The sequence below is a fragment of the Microtus ochrogaster genome, chromosome 4 (assembly GCF_000317375.1).
Source record: "Microtus ochrogaster isolate Prairie Vole_2 chromosome 4, MicOch1.0, whole genome shotgun sequence".
NCBI classification, from domain to species: domain Eukaryota; kingdom Metazoa; phylum Chordata; class Mammalia; order Rodentia; family Cricetidae; genus Microtus; species Microtus ochrogaster.
This window is the reverse complement of record NC_022011.1, coordinates 50808056-50825669: the sequence shown is the minus strand read 5'-3', so window position 1 is coordinate 50825669 and position 17614 is coordinate 50808056. Positions and strand designations below refer to the sequence as shown.

The 17614-nt window shown below is 55.5% G+C and overlaps 1 protein-coding gene across 1 annotated transcript in view; it reads right to left on the bottom strand.

The window, feature by feature from the left end:
* Notch1 (notch 1) overlaps positions 1 to 17614 on the bottom strand; it is a 45358-nt gene that overhangs the window by 22363 nt on the left and 5381 nt on the right. The window contains exons 3-5 of the mRNA XM_005346242.2: positions 4151 to 4413; positions 3254 to 3592; positions 544 to 666 (exon numbers count right to left, since the gene is read on the bottom strand). Of these exons, the coding sequence (XP_005346299.1) occupies positions 544 to 666; positions 3254 to 3592; positions 4151 to 4413 (725 nt within the window). The remainder of the gene's footprint in view (positions 1 to 543; positions 667 to 3253; positions 3593 to 4150; positions 4414 to 17614) is intronic.

Genomic DNA, 17614 nt, shown 5'->3' with positions numbered 1-17614 from the left:
TGGGAGGACCACAGGACCATCAGCCTCAGGGGATGCTACGTGCTGAGCATCCTCTGTGCAGATTGACCTGGGAGGACCACAGGACCATCAACCTCATTAGCTGCTACGTGTTGAGCTCCCTGCCCTAGGCTGTGGGACTGTAAGCCACTCTCTCCAGGAAGTCTTCCTAGCTGACTTATGCAGCCAGCATGCACCCCATTCTCCAGCCCAAAGGGCCATCAGTCCTAGTTTATCATTAATTTATCATTAACATTAGTGATCCCCCTGAGGACAGCTTTGTGTTCATCCCTGGGTAGCTTGCCCAGAATGCTAGACCTCTGTCTGGCTCAGTGCTGGGGACCTGATTTTGGATGTGTGCTAATAGCCCACAAGAACCAGCTGATGCTGAGCTGTGCTGACTCTAAGTGGAGGTCCAGGAGTTGTCATCCTGGGTCTCCCAGCCTGGGCTTCCCGAGCATGGAACAGAGCTCAGACCTCCCTACCACTCCACTGCGTGCAGTTAGATGAGTAGAAGGCTGTCCCACAGACGTCCCACGTACACACCTGTCCACTCCGGTGGGCAGCGGCAATTATAGGTATTCACGCCATCCACGCATGCACCCCCATTCTTGCAGTTGTTTCCCGGACAGTCATCCACGTTTTCTTCACAGTTCTGGCCTGCAAAGCCTGTGGGGCAGAGGCCAGCAGGTCAACCTGACCTTAGGGGTCGGGTGAGAAGCCACGCTGGGCTCCAGTGTCTTCAGTTTCTAGCTGGGCCCAGTGTACTACTCAGGACAAGGTATCTATCTATCCCTCCATGGCCTCCCTGCTCCCGTGTCCAGGTGACAGGTGACAGCTCCCTTCTAGACAGTCGCTGTATAAAGAGCTGGCTAAACAGACAGGGATCCAGAAACATAGTGTTCCAGAAGGTTCTGCTATAAAACTACTAACAGTGTTTCTGGAAACTGCACATTGGGGTTCTCTATCAGTGGGGTAGGCACGAATACTTAAAACTGCTGGAGTTGACACTAGGGCCTGGGCGTGGGACCCAGGCAGGCCTGCCGAATCAGGACCTGTGAGCTATTTTCCCTAGAGCACAGCGAGGGCACCTGTCTCTCCTCCACAGGCTAAAGCAGCTCATCTAGCCTGGGGCTGGGCCCCGAGGTGTGGCCTGCAGCGTGGCCTTCATGAGGGCCTCCTGAGCAGCCAGTTAGCTATTAATCTCCTCAACTCCCGCCGGTTCAATGATCAACCCAGAAAGGCGAGTCTGGCAACAGCCAAACCTGCAGCCGGTTACTAATTAACACCCTCTCCGAGGATGCCTTTGAACCCCTCTTGCCCTTGGAGAACCCACCTGTTTGGCTCCTCCTCAAAGATTCCCCCTCCACCCCACCACCTTGCACCACAGCAAAAAGCTGGAGGCTGGGAAAAGCCAAAGTGAAGAACAAATGCTTGTCTGGGAGGGGGAAGAGCCAACCGGGAGTCTAGTGCCCACCTAGGGGTCAGCGAGACCAAACACCCTGACTCCCTGCCTGTGCAGGGCTTTATTCTAAGGCAAGCCACGTTTCCAGGCTAGAACTGAGCCTGGAGGCGCCCTGAGCAGTGCAGAATGATCTCACTCGGGGGAGAGGACAAGAGAGCTTAAGTCCAACATGCAGCCTGGCTGGAGCCTCCTCCATACAGCATCCTCTAGGGAAACAGGGCCTGTGAGAGCACAAGGGAGCCTGGTGGGACCCAGCAAGGTACCCAGGAGCCAGAGTCACTTTAATCCCTAGCCAGAGCTCCCAGGGTTGAGTTCAGTCTGGACCTTAGTGCCCTAGATCTCCTTAGGTCATGTGCTCCTCAGGGGACCTGGTACAAGGTTACCTGAGAGCCCAAAGGGTGGGTATACCTGAGCCCTGACTGAGTCCCTTCAGCAATTTGGGCAAACAATTCTCACCTCTTCTTACTCTGAAAGTCTCCATGCTTTTCAGGGTGTCCTGCTTTTAGGGGTGACCCAGCCACTAACACATCAACCTCTAAGACCCACCAGTCAGGGTAAGCAGACCCCACCCAGCCCTTCCTTCCCTCCTGCCCACCTCCCAACACCCTGAGTTGACCCACCCAACCCTGCCTAAGGTCGATCGGTGCCAGTGCCATGCACAAGCTCCTTGGACAAAGTCATTTTCTCCCAGCCCCCATGACAGACCTGGCCTCTCAACACAGGTTCTAACACCTGAGGTCTGATGTGGCCACCAAGGAGGATCTGAACCCAGAGCTCTGGGGCCTACTGAGCATGAAGATTCTGTCCCAGCCCTCCAGAAAGCCTAGCTGGCCACAGAATGTGTAGGCAGCTGTCTGTTACCTCCAAGCTTGCCCAACGACTTTCAGGAAATGCACAAGCCAGAGTCTGCACGCAGACTCTTGAGGCTGGCTCTGCAAGCTCGGAGCAGAAGGGAACTTCCCTTTTTCAGGGGGTAGTGTGGCCCCAGGGTTGCAAAGGGGGTGGGGTGGCCTGAGGTTACCTCTAGCAACCAAACCTATTCCTATTTCCTGAGCCCATTCTCAACCTCCTGGTATGAGAGGAGGTCTCAAACCTTTGAGTTACCATCCTTAGCAGAAAGGCCCCACCCCTGCAGACACAGCAGGCCCAGAGGGACAAACACTGCCAAGGAAGTAATGAGCAATTCTCCGCCCCTCAGATCCTCAAGGCCCTACTAACCAACTTCCATCCCCTGAGACAGGGGAAACCCCAGGGACTGCCCATGACAGGTTGATCCTCCAACATACAGAGTCACACGCAGATGCCCGGCAGCTCACGAGCTGGCTTTACAGGCAGGTTGGCCCCAGCCCTAAGAGGCTCAGGGTATAGACAGGGTGCTAGGCAACCAGAATCAGGGGAGTTCCAGGATGAAGGAAATACCAGGGGAAGGCACCCTTAGCAGAAAGAAGGCTTGGGGCTCATGCACCCAGCTGATGGATCTCAGCAGATGGGTCAGATGGAAATGGACCAATGGGGCCTTAGGTGTGTAGTGCCATTGAGAGTGCCACCTGGCTTTGATACCTCTATCTTAACATGCTCTTAGACTACACCTGAGGCTTCCTTCATGGGCACCTGCTCCTGAGAACCATGCCCTGGTCGCCAGGCTCTCTGTGGCCGGCCTTCTGTAAACTTCCTCTGTGCTCTCCCACACAAAAGGTATGATCCCTTTTCTGTACCCCTCTGGCTTGACAGCAGAACACGCATGGGTGTGGACATCCAGGCTAGAGGCCAGTATATTGAGATGGGACCTACCTGGCAGGCAGGCACACTCGTGGGTGGTGTCTCCCGTAGGGCGGCAGGTGCCCCCATTCTGGCAGGGTGAGGGGCTGCAGGGCACGTAGGGCAGTTCACAGTGGGGACCCGTATGGGTGGCACGGCAGGCACAGCGGTAGGAGCCGAACTCGTTGTGGCAGGTGCCTCCGTGGCGACACAGCCCGGGGTTCTGGCTGCACTCGTTAACATCTTGCCTGCAGGTGGGGCCATGGAAGCCAGGAGGGCAGCCACAGATGTATGAAGACTCAAAGGGTAGGCACTGGCCACCATTGGCACAAGGATTGGAGGCACACGGGTCGGCTTGCTGACATGACTTTCCTGGAGCGGGGAAGCAAGAGGGTCAGCTGTAGCCAGGGCCTCCCTTATGATTCCACGACAAATTTGGACATCATGGAGGCACCAATTAGGGGTGTTTCTTAGTACCTGATGCAAAATGTAGACATCTTTCTATACACAGAGGCCTAGGGATTACAAGAGACCAAGTGACCACCCAAGGACAGAGACAGGAGTAGGAATGGGTAGCCCCAAATTTGTACTAGCTGTCTCCTGGACCCCACATATCTAACCAATGGCAGCTGAAAGCATCCCAGCATGGAGAGGGTGAGACCAGCGCTGCATGAGGACTCCCCCTCTGCTCACAGAAACAGAGGGTTTGGGGCTCTGGCAGCCAATATCAGACAGTTCGGGGCTGGAAAGGACCAGAGTTCCTGAGGAACCCCAAGAGTTTTCAGGATAGTAGATCCCTGCTTATCTCGGAGAAAGTTTGGCATACTAGATTATCTCAAGTCAATATATATATATAGATAGATAGTAGGGTAGCCTGGGCTACTCTAAGGGTCCCAGCCATGAGGTTCACAGCCTTCTCACAGCCCTTACCTGACCATCCTGGGGGGCAGCGGCACTTGTATTCTGTGAGAGTGAGCAGGTCACAGGTGCCCCCATTGCGGCAGGGGTTGGCTAGGCAGGCATTGTCCAGGGGTGTCAGGCAGAGGGGCCCAGAGAAACCCAGGGGACAGCTGCAGGCGTAATCCACAGTGCCACCGTGGTCCACAACATGGCATGTCCCGGCATTCTTGCAGGGTGTGCTCAGGCACGGATTAGGGTCCTGGCATCGTTGGCCCACAAAGGCCCCGCTGCAGCTGTTGACAGACATAGAGGGCAGTTAGCACCCCAGCCTTCTTTTCTGTTGGCCACAGCTCTTCTCACCCTGGGTAGCAGGTGCAACTGGAATCAGGCTCTAGAAGCGAGGAGCAGTAGCTGCTCGGTGGGCAGAGGTTTCTGAGGTGATGAAACCTCTGGAGCACGCACCAGTACCTCGGAGGCACTCACTTTAAAGTGGCTACTTTCACATAGTCAGTGAACTTCACCTCAATAAAAAGAAATAATAGCAACTGTTAATTGGGGCCAGGCTGGAGAGACAAGACCAGCTTGAATTTCAAACCAGGCAGATTTCAAACCCATGGGTCTCTACTCGTGAGTATAGAGTGAGCTATGGAGAAGGGGCCCCTGCAGGCCCAGCAGAGCCCCCGGGGGTGGGGGTGGGGGCACTCCATGAAACTCTCATTTGGGAGGCTGATCTGCTTTTTCTCTCCCAGCTTCTGTCATGAATATGCATCATCTGGGTAATAAAAGAGTTCACGGTTCCTTCGACTTTCAAACATCAATAGCACAGTAAACGCGGGAAGCGGAGCAGACTGGAGAGTGTATGTGCTTTCTTCCTATTCAGTTCCTGCCCCATAGCCAGGGGGGCTATGCCAGGATGCAGGCTAGTGCCCACTCTCTACAGCTCAGCTCCCAGACACAGGTTCCTCATAGCATACCCCTGGCAGCAATGACACTCCCTCAGGGGGACAAAATAAATTTTCAGACACAAGTTCTCTGTGCCACGCATCCAGCAGCAGCACCACCACTACCAGTCTCTGAGGACACAATGCAGCGAAGGATAGCTCTCCTTAGCACTTTGGTGGGCTGAGAGCCTGCCCCATCTCCGTACAAGTGGGGGCTTCCTGTCTTCATGCCTAGACTCACTAGTTCCCTGAAGGGACAAGCTCAAGGTCCACCACCACCCCAGCCACAGGAGCCTCCTTAGCCACCTGCCTGCCTTGCTCCCAGAGCCTGGGCCATAAATTCCCTGACCCCACTCCTGCCCCGCCTTCAGGTCCCACACTCCCAGAGAAGGCTCTGGGAGCAGCCGGGCCAAGCTCTTCCCAGAGGTAAAGGCTGTGAGGCAGAACATGCTGGCTGACAAAACAGCCCCACCGCAGGGTCACAGCCAGGTTCTGGGTGGACACAGCCCCTGCCAACAGGCATCCTGCTTTCCAGAGGTTGCCCACTGGCATAGAGACTGCCCCTTGATCCCCAAGCACCCAAAGCTGAGGCCGTAACCTGCCCCAATCCCCACTTCCAGTGCCAACCTGTTAGTCTCCACTTGCTTCTGAACGGCTATTTATAACCAACTCTCTGTGTGAGAGTTGGCCCCAGGAGAGACCTCCCCACTAAGAGCTGCTGGAGGCAGCGTGGGACCTGGGGTCAGGTATCTCCACAGAATACTGGGAGGCATCTGTCTGCTCTGAAGCCTTTCATCTGTGTCCATGGCTTGGGTAAGGAGAACACAAAATGGCCACTCCGGCGACCATCTGTTGCCAGAAGCCAAAAGTCTCAAACCAACTGGCTTAAAGAAAACAAATCACCCTCCTCCCCCGGGGAGTTAACTCAAGCCTTTGCAAGAGTTCCCGCACAAATTGGGAAGTGTGTGTTTGGTGTAAGTGCTGGGGGGGCCATCTGGCTCCTCCTGCATGGGGTAGCCCTGGAGGGTACCTCCCATCAGTGTGCCTAGCCGCTGAGATCCACACCTGCTTCTCTGCGGCACCTAGTTTCTGACAGAAGCACACTTGGGAGGAAAGGAGGCAGGCATTGCCTTGGCTACTCATGGATCCAGTTACCAGTCAGCTGGAGAGGCCCCTGGGAGCCTGGGATCTGCAGGCTGAGGCTGGCCCCTAGAAGCAGCCCTCCTCTCTGGATCAATGCCCCTTTGTCGGGTAGAGTTGGCCTCAGCCCACTTGGAGAAAAGGTTTTTTTTCTTTCCCAGCCACTGGTGAAGCTGCGGGGGAGGGGGTGTGGAGGGACAGAGGGAGCTTCATCTTCAAAGCCATGGAGCTGCCGTCCACCCATCCCTGCAGACTAGGGAAGTGGGGGGAGCTCTTGGCCAGTGAGAGCAAGGCTTCAAGAGGTGGGAAGATTTCCCTGGGTGAGAAAATGGGGTAAGCCCAATGCCATTCTGGGTCTACAGCCCTTAAGCAACCCCAGTTAGGTTTCTTAAGGTAAGACACTGAACGTAGCCAAAGGCTCCAGACCTGCTCACACCTCTCTCCTCCCCCGCCCCCAGCCATGGGCTGTATTCCCTACAACACCCTGAAAAGGAACCACCATGGCAGGACTGGGGGAAACCCGCCTAAACGGGATGTACACTTGTCAGCGCGGCTGGGTTCTGCTGGACCAGCAAGGGGGAAAATATGGCCAATAAATCAGGCGCCGGCAGCATGGACAAAGGGCAGCAGGGAGCAGGTGCGTCTGTGGAGGGGACAGCTGCTCCTGCTGGGCGCGGCCAGATGCCAACCCCAGCGGGTGGGGCAGGAGCTGGGAAGTTGGTGGCCAGGGAAGCTCCTCCGTGGGGGAATGCGGTGGCTGAGAAGGCCCATTGTCCACCCGATAAGCCACCCTGGGCTTGGGGACACCATAGTGCAGGCATGTTGCCTGGCTGGGCCTACCAGGGTGAGGCCACCATCCACCACCAACGTACTACAGCTGGAAGACCAGCTGTACCTGGATGGGACTGTCCCTCAGATGCCTGGCACCAGATGGCAGGGTCTAGCTCAGGGTCAGCTGGGGAAGGGAAGGGGGCAGGCCAAAGGCGCGCGGCTCCTCTGTCTGTGCCCTTCCTGTCTCACTCTCTACCACCTAGTCACATTCTCTCCTCACAGCATGCAGATGCCCCTGAGATGGTAAAAGGGGCCTTGCAGCCATGGCCACACAGTCCCCAGCATCACTGGCCATTTGGTCCTCAGCGCTGACAGGAGGATGTGAGCAAAAAAGAGGCACCTGCATGGGAGGCTGTACCCAACAGTGGCCTCGCTCACTAGGGAGTCCCTGAACACCAGACCAAGCCTCCCTGAGTGACCCAGGATGTCCCCTCTGCTTCCCCAGAGTCACCTCCTATCCATGTAGCAGAAGGACCCTCCCAGGACTGAAAGGTAGGACTTCCTCAGGGCAGGAGCCTGATCTGTCAGCAAGAGAAGAGCTGCCTGCGCTCTGCAATGCTTTGGCACGCAAGGCTCCCCACAGCCGGAACCTGGCCATGGCAGGTGCACCCTCTCCTTACTTCCTTCTTGAGGTCTCCTCAGGGCACCTACTTCTCCACCTCACCTCTTCTAGGCAGCACACTCCAAGGCCTGAGGTGTGACCTGTGCCACCGTGGCTGGCTGCAGGTGAGTGGCAGGCAGGCTGGGGCCCAGGAAGGGGGCGGGCTTCCGCAGATGCAGAGGAGTACAAGTGGCCCCTGTGCCTGTCGTCCCCCAACTGCTGCCTGCAGCTTTGTTGGCGGCTTCAGTATTTCCACTGCGCTGCCTCCCACCTCCCTGGCCGCGCTGCTGCTCCATAGAAATGCGACTCCCCAAAGCATCCGGAGGCAGATGTTGCTGTGGCCTCTCACCCGGGACTAATTCAAAACTGTGCTGTTTTCCTTTCCAAACTACGCGGCCATCTGCCGCCCCCAGGGGACAGATGACGGCTCCACCACCCCAAAATGAGGAGGGGGCAGAGGGACTGTGGTAGGAGTTTCTTAGCTCTTGCTCTTGATGGGTTTATGGTCAAGCAGGCTGGGGGAAGGGGTAGAGGATCTATTAGATCTCAGATGGCTGAGTGGGGGTCTCAATGCTGGGGAACCCTTCATTGGCTTCCAAGAACCTAGCGGCCAGAGAAACCTTTGGGTGAGAAAGCACTTCCAGTAGGGGGTGGGGCTTGTGGGACCCTCCCAGCTCTGCTTTAGCTGCTACACTCAAGTGTAGCCTCAGTTTCACCGAAGAGCTCTCTCTGTGTGTGCGCGTGGGTGTGGATGTATGCGTGGGGCAGGGTGGTTGTTGAAGGTGGACCCTTGCAGCAGGCACCAGCAGACCCAAGATGCTGAGGGACTCTCGGGCTGGTTTGATTCACAAAGGTGCAGTCCTGTCCCTTGGGGGGGGGCGCACATTTCATTGTCCAGGTAAGCATACCCATCTGAGGACTGGAAGGCACCATAGGTCCCTATCTGAGCACCAAGATCCTTGCTTACTCTTCTCGTGGGGCCAGGAGCCTGCAGGGAGGCATCTGAAGCCCTGAGCCCAGAATGTACACCTCCCCAACCAGAGGGTGGCCTCCCCACCCAGGGAATTACTGCATACCTTGGTCGCTCACACCACTGAGAGTGTCTGGCACCGGGTGGTGGTGGTGGAGGGAGCCCCTGTCTTCACTTTAATCTTTTTTGCCTGTATCTAGAGCTACCCAAATATAGCCAAGACCCTTCTTCTGCAAGCTCTCGCTCAACAAGTGGTGGCCATGCTCTTGTACCTCAGGGAGGGTTCCGTGTAGAAATGTAGATCCCTCCCTGAGCCTGACTTTGGTCTGTTCAGCTGAAACACAGTGAGGATGGCTGCCTGCCTGCTGACCTTCCCACAGTGGGTCCAAATCAGGACCACCTCTTACTCAAACAGCCCACCCTGTTGGGTTTTCATAGGGTCAACAATCCTAGCCCCATGCTTGGCAAAGGCTTCTGGGAGCAGGAGAGAGGTTCTGGGACCTCAGCTCTTCCCTGAGCACAGGCCAATCCAAGTCCCCCCAAATCCCAGTGCCTTGCAGAAGACTGAGCAGTGGCTCAGTGACCTGCTGACTCTCGGGTACTCTCCCTTGTCCAAAAGACAGGAGACACCTACAAACCACAGCCCTATCCCTTCGCTTCCCCACAGCCCTCAGGGCAAAGAACATACAAGACTCCAGCTTTCTACCAAACCTGCCTGAATCCAAACACTTATCTGAAAATCATTTAGAACACAAGGGTGGGAACAGCCCCCTTCATCCTCACGGTCTCTTGCCTTTATACCCACAACCAAGTTTCCTCCCCCACCCTGGCTGGATGAGGTGTACAAGCATGTGGGTACCCACGTAGCCCAGGGCACTGGTAACCTTGCCCCTAATGGGAGCAGCAACACTGCTACTTATAGCCTGCACCTGTGGCTGCAACTGTCCTGGCAGGGGTGGCAGGCGGGAATAACTGAACTGTGGTCTCCTCCCTGGCCCCGAGGCCCTATCACCCACTGGTGGTCACAGCAGTAAGAGGACAGTAAGGGCCGAGGGTAGGTAGACTCTCCTGCCCCAAACATCAGCTGCTCAAGCTGCCTGGACAGAGGGGGAAAGTGGGTCAGGGCTGGGGCAGGTGTGGCGTGTCTGCAGGTGGCTACAGGTGCCAGCCAGGACTGAGGCCAGGGCCCAGGCTTTCCAGCTCAGAGAGCCACTCCCAGCATGCTCAGCGCTTTTGTCTTCAAATCTTTCCCCCCAGTTGCATCCTTGGGTGGTTTAAAATATGCTGGAAAAGGAAGCTCAGGAAAAGCACCCGCTTCCTGGCCTGGCGCAGGAAAGCCCTTTGTGTGGGAGACAGTTGAGGTTGGAACCTGCCCTCCAGGGAAGCCACCTTTCCCACTATAGGGAAAACAATGCCCCTGGCTGCTGCCTGTGAAGGCCCCTTTGAGGGGACCAAAAGCTTCCTGGGGGAGGGGCAATCAAATAATTTCCTGGAGTTGATCTGTGGGAAGTGGAGACCCATGGGAGCAAGGGTGGGAGACTCCACCCAACCTGCCCCTTCTACCATTGGTGAAAGCATCACCCGGCAAACTGGGGTCACCAGGAAGCAGAGGTCACTGCTAGGGTGTGAAAAACACCTGCTTAAGCTCCTGCTTCCACTGAGGACAGTTTCCTGCTTCATCTTCCCAAAACACAGAGAGCCTCAAGTTTCAGGCAAAGGCCAGGAATCTGTCTTCCTTTGGCACTCCACAATGCCTGCCACCCATTCTGAGTGGTCCTGGGGACTCACAGGGACAAGTACTGTGCGTGCAGCAGTATCAAGAAAGGCCAGGGAGAGCCGCAGGCAACAACTACAGGCCTCTCTGGTCTGTACAGGATGGAGCTCAACCCTGTACCTGCTCAGGTTAAGCAAAGAGAGAAGAGCTTCATCCAGAGTGAGGCGAAGCCAGATACCCCACACTGAACTCTATGCCCCTGCCCATCTCTGCTTTCCTAAGTAAATATAAAGATGGTGAAGGGGGCTGCTCAGGGGCTACCCTGTTTTCCTTCCCAGGTCCAAAAGAGAGGACACACTCCCTCTTGGCTAAACTGGTCCTTGGAATGTAGAAGCTTCACCTCACTAGACCCTTACTCCAGTCCTAGAGGTAGCTAGGTCCATTTTACAGATGGGAAGACAAAGGCCCAGCAGGCTCTGCACACACATGCACAGTTCTATAGTGCTTAATTCCTGTCACCCATGGCAGACCAGCCTTGGCTCAGAGAATAGTCACAGGCAGAGCAGAGTAGCAGAGGCTTCTAGGGAAAGAGGCGGAGGTGTCCCGTGCCCCAAGCTGCCTCATCCCTCAGTCTAGATTGTGGCTTGATCACCTGATCTCCCAGAAAGAAAGGAGGTGGAGTCTGGCTGCAACAAAACTGGTAGGAAGGGGGCAGGGCTCTTAGGGAGACACCCAGGAACTGAGAGGTACTTGCCATTGCAAGGGAAACCTCAAAACTCCTAGCTTCCCCAAACCCCTCAAGACCCTCCCTGTAGAAGGGTCGTCTCATGCCATCCCTGTGGCCATCCTTCCCAACCGTGGGCACTGAAGACATGGCAGTGAAACCCATGTCCAGCTACCCACTGGGGCAGAGCCACTGGCTGCTGGGCAGACAAAGAGAGACAGGCCTCAGCTGCATTCTTTCCGGAGCTCCCAGGAAACCTGCTTCAGTGAATCCTTCAGATGACTGGCTGAAGTTGCAGACTGCAGCTTTGGTAGGGTCCCCAGAGGTCACCCCCACCCTTCAAAACTCAGCAGCTCCCACCCCAGCCAAATGTTTTCCAACAAGAAAGAGCTCCCCTGCCAGGGAGGTCCCCACACCCCAGCGGAAGGCTAGGCCTAATCCCAATCCTGATCACAGAAAGTCTCACAGTGTACCGGCTCTCCATAAGAAACTCTCATTCCGCCTCAGGACACAGTAAACTCTGGAAGACAGGGAGAGCCACTTGCGTGTATTCTGGTCTAGAAGGGGCCCAGGGTAGAGCGGGCGCTCTGGGAGGAATCTGTATGAGATCTGAGGTGTCCCAGTTCAGCTGGGCTAGGGCAAGCTTTGGGCTTGCAGGCTCTGGACCCTCAATTCCTGTGGACATTGATACTCCATGCCTGGCCTTTTCTCTTATATTGTGGTTGTGAGCCTAGCCTTTAATGGCTGAGCCATCACACCAGCCTGCCTGGCCTATTCTCAAACATCAGTTCACTGACATCCTCAAAGCTTTAGTCGGGGTTGAATAAAACAAAAAGAACATGCTCCATTAAGTCAGAGCAGTCCAAGGTCAACCTGGTAGCCTCATGACAACACACGGGGATCTCAAAGTGAGACCCCAGAGACCACAACGACAACAACGTCCAATAAACAGCAGTGAGGCCAACCAGCACCTTTAGCATCAGAAGCCGCGTGGGATCCTCCACTCACCCCAAGGAGATGGTCCTGTCTGATGAAAAGGAAGTGTGAGAATGTAGCTGCAGGCCCCACTGTGAAGGAAACATCCTCATTCTGAGCTTTGACCAGACACATGCTAACGGAACAGGATGCTAGAAGGGTACATGCTGGCTTACAGGCCAAGTCCAGAGTACGTGGGCTGTGTGTGTGTGTCCAGCCTGCATCGTGGTTTCTGAAAACTGTGAGCCAGGTCTTAGCAACCTAGGGCTACCCACCTGGCCCAGGCCTGCCCCAGTCCATCTGACTAGACCGCCTAGCTTAACTCAGTTGCCAACACCACAGACTGGGCCAGTCTCTGGACCATAAAGACAGAATATAGCCATGGCCTGACCTGTCATATCATAGTCCCTGCTGACAGCCCCACCTGGTCTCGACTGTCAGGCTCTGAGACAGAGTTGAGGTCATCCTCGTCCGACCCTGAGAAGAGGAAGGAAGGGAGGAAAGTCCCACATCACGGGACCCCTAGAAGTCATGTCCCACCAGACCCAGACAAGAAACAGAGGTCCATGGCGCAGCAGCGGGTCAGGCACACAGGCAGCGCCTGCCCCTACCCCAGCCACCTCAGGGCAAAGCACAAACCCTGGAAGCCCCGCTTTCACTCAAACCTCTCATTTCCAGTAACTGTGCTGTTTCCGCTCACTAAGAACCAAAACTGAGAGGAAATGGTAGGAGGCAGGTCCCCAAGCCCGAGGCCCAAGCTGCTGCTGTTCAGGCCTGGGTGATCTTTCCAGAGTCTACCACCCACATTTCTCCTTAAGCAGAGCATCGGCCCTGGGAGCCCGGAGTGTGAGCTGCTTCCCCTGGGGTCTCTCTGGGATCTGGCCTATGGATACATGGTCTACAATAGGGGACACTGCACACCAAGAGCTCCACCTGCGAGACACTGGGGCACTGGCTCCGTCCGGAAAGTGTTTGCTGAGCAAGCATGACAACTTAAGGTCAATTCTCAGCACCCGTGGTGAGAATGGTGGTACACCAGCACTGGGGAGGGGGAGGCAGGAGGATCCTTGGGACTTGTCGGCTAGCCAGTCTAGCCGAATCAGTGAGCTCAAAAATAAGATGGGGTGCAATAGAAGACACATAGTGTTGACCTCTGACCTCCACACACATGTCAAACACACACACACATACATATATGAACACACACACAAACACACAGAACATTGAATCGGTAGGCAAAGCACCTGCTGTGCAAGCACAAGGACATAAGTTCAAATCCCCAGAACCCAGGTAAAAATGTGGGTGTGATGACATGTTCCTGTAGTGTCGCCCCAGCCTTCCAAGGAGAGGAGATAGGAGAAGGACCCCTGAAGATGAGTGACCGTCTGGCTGGCTGAACTGATGAGCTTCAGATTCAGTGAGAGACCCTCCACAAAAAAATGGAAGTGGAGCATGGTGAAGGAAAGAAAGCCGCTGTCAACTCTGTCTCCTCCCATCCCCACGTACCCTCCCGTACACACACACACACACACACACACACACACACACACACACACGAAAAAAACAGGGTCACACACGCGTGATTCTGGGCCGTGGGAAAACCTGCTTCAGGGAGCAGGCTGCCGCCCAGCTTTCTTCCTGAACTTGATTAAACACAGATGTTTCTCTAGGAAAGCCAGTGGCCTCCATGCTGCCTGCAGCTCCCTGGCCTCCCTGTGGCTGGGCTGTGATTCATGCAGGGTGACCCACATGTGGTGTTAAGGCAGGAGGCCCAGAGCCAAACTATGGCCTCGGTGCCTGGGTATCATCTTGGTAAGACAGCTCTTTGTCCCCCTGCTCAGGCCTAAGGACTCTTGGCGGTAGATGTGGCCACCTCTCAAGTCCTCAGCTAGTTGCATGGGGCAGGGCTGCTTGCACAAGATTGACAGGCTCAAGACTGACAGCGCTTGCGGCGGGCTCTGCCTCCTCAGGCCTGTGCTAGGGCTTGGGGGCAGACTGGCCTCTGGCGTTACCTGTGGTAGAATTTGTTCAGCAAATTAGCAGTGTCGACAGATGACAAGGGGCTCATTTACTTAGCTCAGAAGGACAAGCACTTTAAGCAAGTCAGTCGCACCAGGGACACCCAGCCAGGTGGTAGGATAAGCCAACACAAGTCCAATGACAACCCTTCTTATCTGCCTGTTAGGGCAAGGCTGCAACCAGCATTTGGCCTCATTCCACAATGGGTGACAGTCATTCCCTACCTGTGCCTCAGGAGTGGATGAAACTTACCTGGTGGGCACCATATAAAGAAACTGCTTTAAAAAGGGGGGACAGGAAGAAAAGAATTAGTCTAGCTAATTCATTCTAGAGTGTACATTACAGGAGCACAGGGGAAAGTTGGGAGGACCACCTATCCAGAGCACTTCCGGCCCAGGAGCTGCTGGAGGGAAGAGATGTAACAGAAAGGCGCGGTCCGGATGTGAGGTCCTAGGGGAAAGAGGCTTCTACTTCTAGAATCCTGTAGGTCTCAGGGACACTGAGAAAGCAGCCCTCAAATTCCAAGTCCATTCAATTACTCCTCTCCCCTGCTTAGAGGTCTGGATGGTCAAACTCCCACTTGTGCTTGCTAGGGAGACAGTCCTGCAGGAGACATTACACCTCTCTGAGCCCCAGGGGCAAATGAGGGGGTAGTCTCTATGTCTAAGGTAAGCACCGAGCTGTTTCCTCTTACAGAGTTTGGTTCTTCTCCTAGGGAACAGAAAGTGCTTGTGAGTGACTGGCAGGTCCTCTCAAAGGTCCCAGTCCATGGAGGGGAAACCACAGCATAGGCCAACGGAAGGCAGGGCCAGAGCTTCCCTCCCTGCCGTCCCCAACACACTGCACACTGCCCCCGCTGGCTATGGCTCCCCTGCCTGCTGGTCCATCCAGGCTACCATAGATGCCACCCTGCGGTGGGCCACACCCAAAGCTACGAAAGGCCTAGCACACTCAGACAAGGTATTCCCCAAGCTTTACCCTTTGAAGACTAAGTTTGACCCCAGCAGCCCACCTACCCTGGTTTCCCATCTCTTCATAGCTGGGTGCCTAAGTAGGGTGGCTGCCTTGCCTGCCCTAAATCCTAGGGTCCAGCGCATACTAAGCGCTCAGCAAAAATCCACTGCCTCAGTTGGCCTGCACTGGGCACACTGACCTCACTAGGTCTCCCTTCAGGTTGTAAGAGGCCAAGCGGCTAGATGGCCGTGGGAAAGCAAGATGAGGTGGCTGAGAGTCTGCCATGCACACTGGGAAATGTGGGGCCTTGGGTACTGTAGGCCATTATCAGACTCACATGGGAGCATGCTAGGCCCCACTCCCCTACAGCCCCAGGTGGCAACACAGGCCCAGAGACGTACATTCTGGTCCCTGTAGGACTCGTCAGGACTCAGAACAGGGCTCATCCTGACGGTACCAGAAGCTGAATCTATAATAAGAGGGCAGAGCTGGCACCCACAGTGGCACAGAGAGACCCTGACATCTTCCATGTTCAGAAAGCAGCACTCAGTGGTCACAGACTGGGTAACTTCATTCACAGGAAATGGAACAGCGAAGGCTCAGGGTCAGAGGGCAGCTCAGTGGATGCCAGGGAGGAGAGGGGGGCTGGCAAGCGGCTGCCTCTGGGTGATTACAAGCCTGGAACTGGATAGGTGTGCCGGTTGTGCAACCCACGCCTCTACTAAGCATGCTGTTCTGTGTACTTTCCATGGCTCAAATGGCGCATTTTATAAAGCATGTAAATCCGCCACCCCAAAGCCCCATCTCCCAAATCGGTCCTAGAACTCTGGGCTCTGGGTCAGCAAGAGAGGGCAGGGTGAGGCCACAAGAAAGACATCCCCTGCCCTCCCACCCTGACAATCACTCTCTTCTCCAGTAGGGGTGTCCCCAGCCCGAGGCCAAAATACGCCCCAGCTTGCAGAACTGGCCCTGCCACACGGCTACTTTTCAGTCCTAGGTAATGCTACCTGCAACAGCCATTCTTACACCTGTAGGTTATCCCTGAGCCCAGCCTAGATGCAGCAGAAAAGAGGTTATGGGGCCCTCCCATGCACGGGGGGTAAACTGAGACTTGAGTACAGTTTACCACAGCCAGCTGGTCTGTGTCTTCCAGTCGGCAGGTGCCAGGGTGTGCCCTGCCTGGGAAACAAGGGGGATCAGACACATCCTGACGTAGTCACAACGATGCCCTGAAGCCAGCCGCTCGTTAAAGCTGGTGATGATTCCCCTTGGCCTCTGGGAAAGGCCTGGAAAGTTCTGGATACGCCTGCACATGAAGGTGAAAGCTGATGCAAGCTGGCCTTGGGTCCTCCACCCCCCCACCCTCTTCACCCTTAGCTTCAGTTTTTCCCACCTATAAACTGGAGATGAAACACACAGGATGGGCCAGGCCTTCAGGGAAAACCCGGCTCACTGCCACCAAGTTTCTGGGGCTGATCACAGCAGCCCCGGCTCTGCAAGGGTTGCTACCTTCACGTTTTTCAGGAAAGTAGCGTGGACTCCACTCGCCTGCGAAGCCACATCCTCTCACTATTTATAGCTGAGACACAAGCATGTCCCTCTGCACACGATAGGGGCCAACCCCTCAGCCCAGGCTGCCACTGCTATCTGGGTCTTCTGAATGCCAGTGCACTACCCTACCACAGGGGGCAGGGATGAGGACCAGAGCCATCTTCTTCCCCTGTGGAGTTTCCATCTTTGACACTGGCCATGAAACCCTGCGGAAACCCCTCTACCACCCAGTTTCTGGGGACTGCAGCTGCCAGCCCTGCTTATCTACACCGTGCTCAGCTCCTTGAAAGAGGACTCTCCTGTCTGCCCTACCCCACCCTCTTCCTGCTGAGGTCACAGCTTGCTCTCAGTCTCTCTCCTTTTTAGCATTATTATTATTCCTTCAGTGGAAAAACTGTTGGCTGCTGGCCAGAGGCAGGGCTGCCCACAGAGACACTTTCCTTCACGGAACACCCCGCCTCTACTCAGGTGTCCCGGTACCTGGACGGCTCCCCACAGGTTCCATGACAAGTGAGGCTGGGAGGCTGTTTTTCACCTGTTTTTCTAACCTCCTGTCCTTGAAGACCAGACAAGACACCGCACAGACAGGCAGGCCTGAGACAGCCTCGGCTCTCCTCCTGGGGAGGATGGGACCAAACCGAGATGGTAAGTGACTCAACGGAACCGAACCGTAGCAAGGCCAGATGACGAAAGACACATGACATTTTGCTGGGTCCCTCCTCAGCCCACCAATCACTTCCTGCCTCACCCGTTTCCTCGCCAAACAGGCGGGAAGTGATGGGCCGGGGATGTGACCATAACACGGCATCAGCTGAGACACTCAGGGCCAAGCATGGCTGGTTTGACCGACCCACTGAGAGTCCTGGCAGGCCATGGTGGGGCAGGCCCACCTGCTATATGTCACACCCATGCTAGATGACTCTCTTAATCCTGAGTGGTCCCGGTCACTTCTGGGCTATACCTGGAGTAGAGCTCAGAAAAACAGGAGTTGCTTTAAGGTGTCTGAAGAAGTGGCGAGATGGTGCAGAGGGAAAAGACAGTTACTATACAAGCCTGACCGCCTGAGTTCGATCC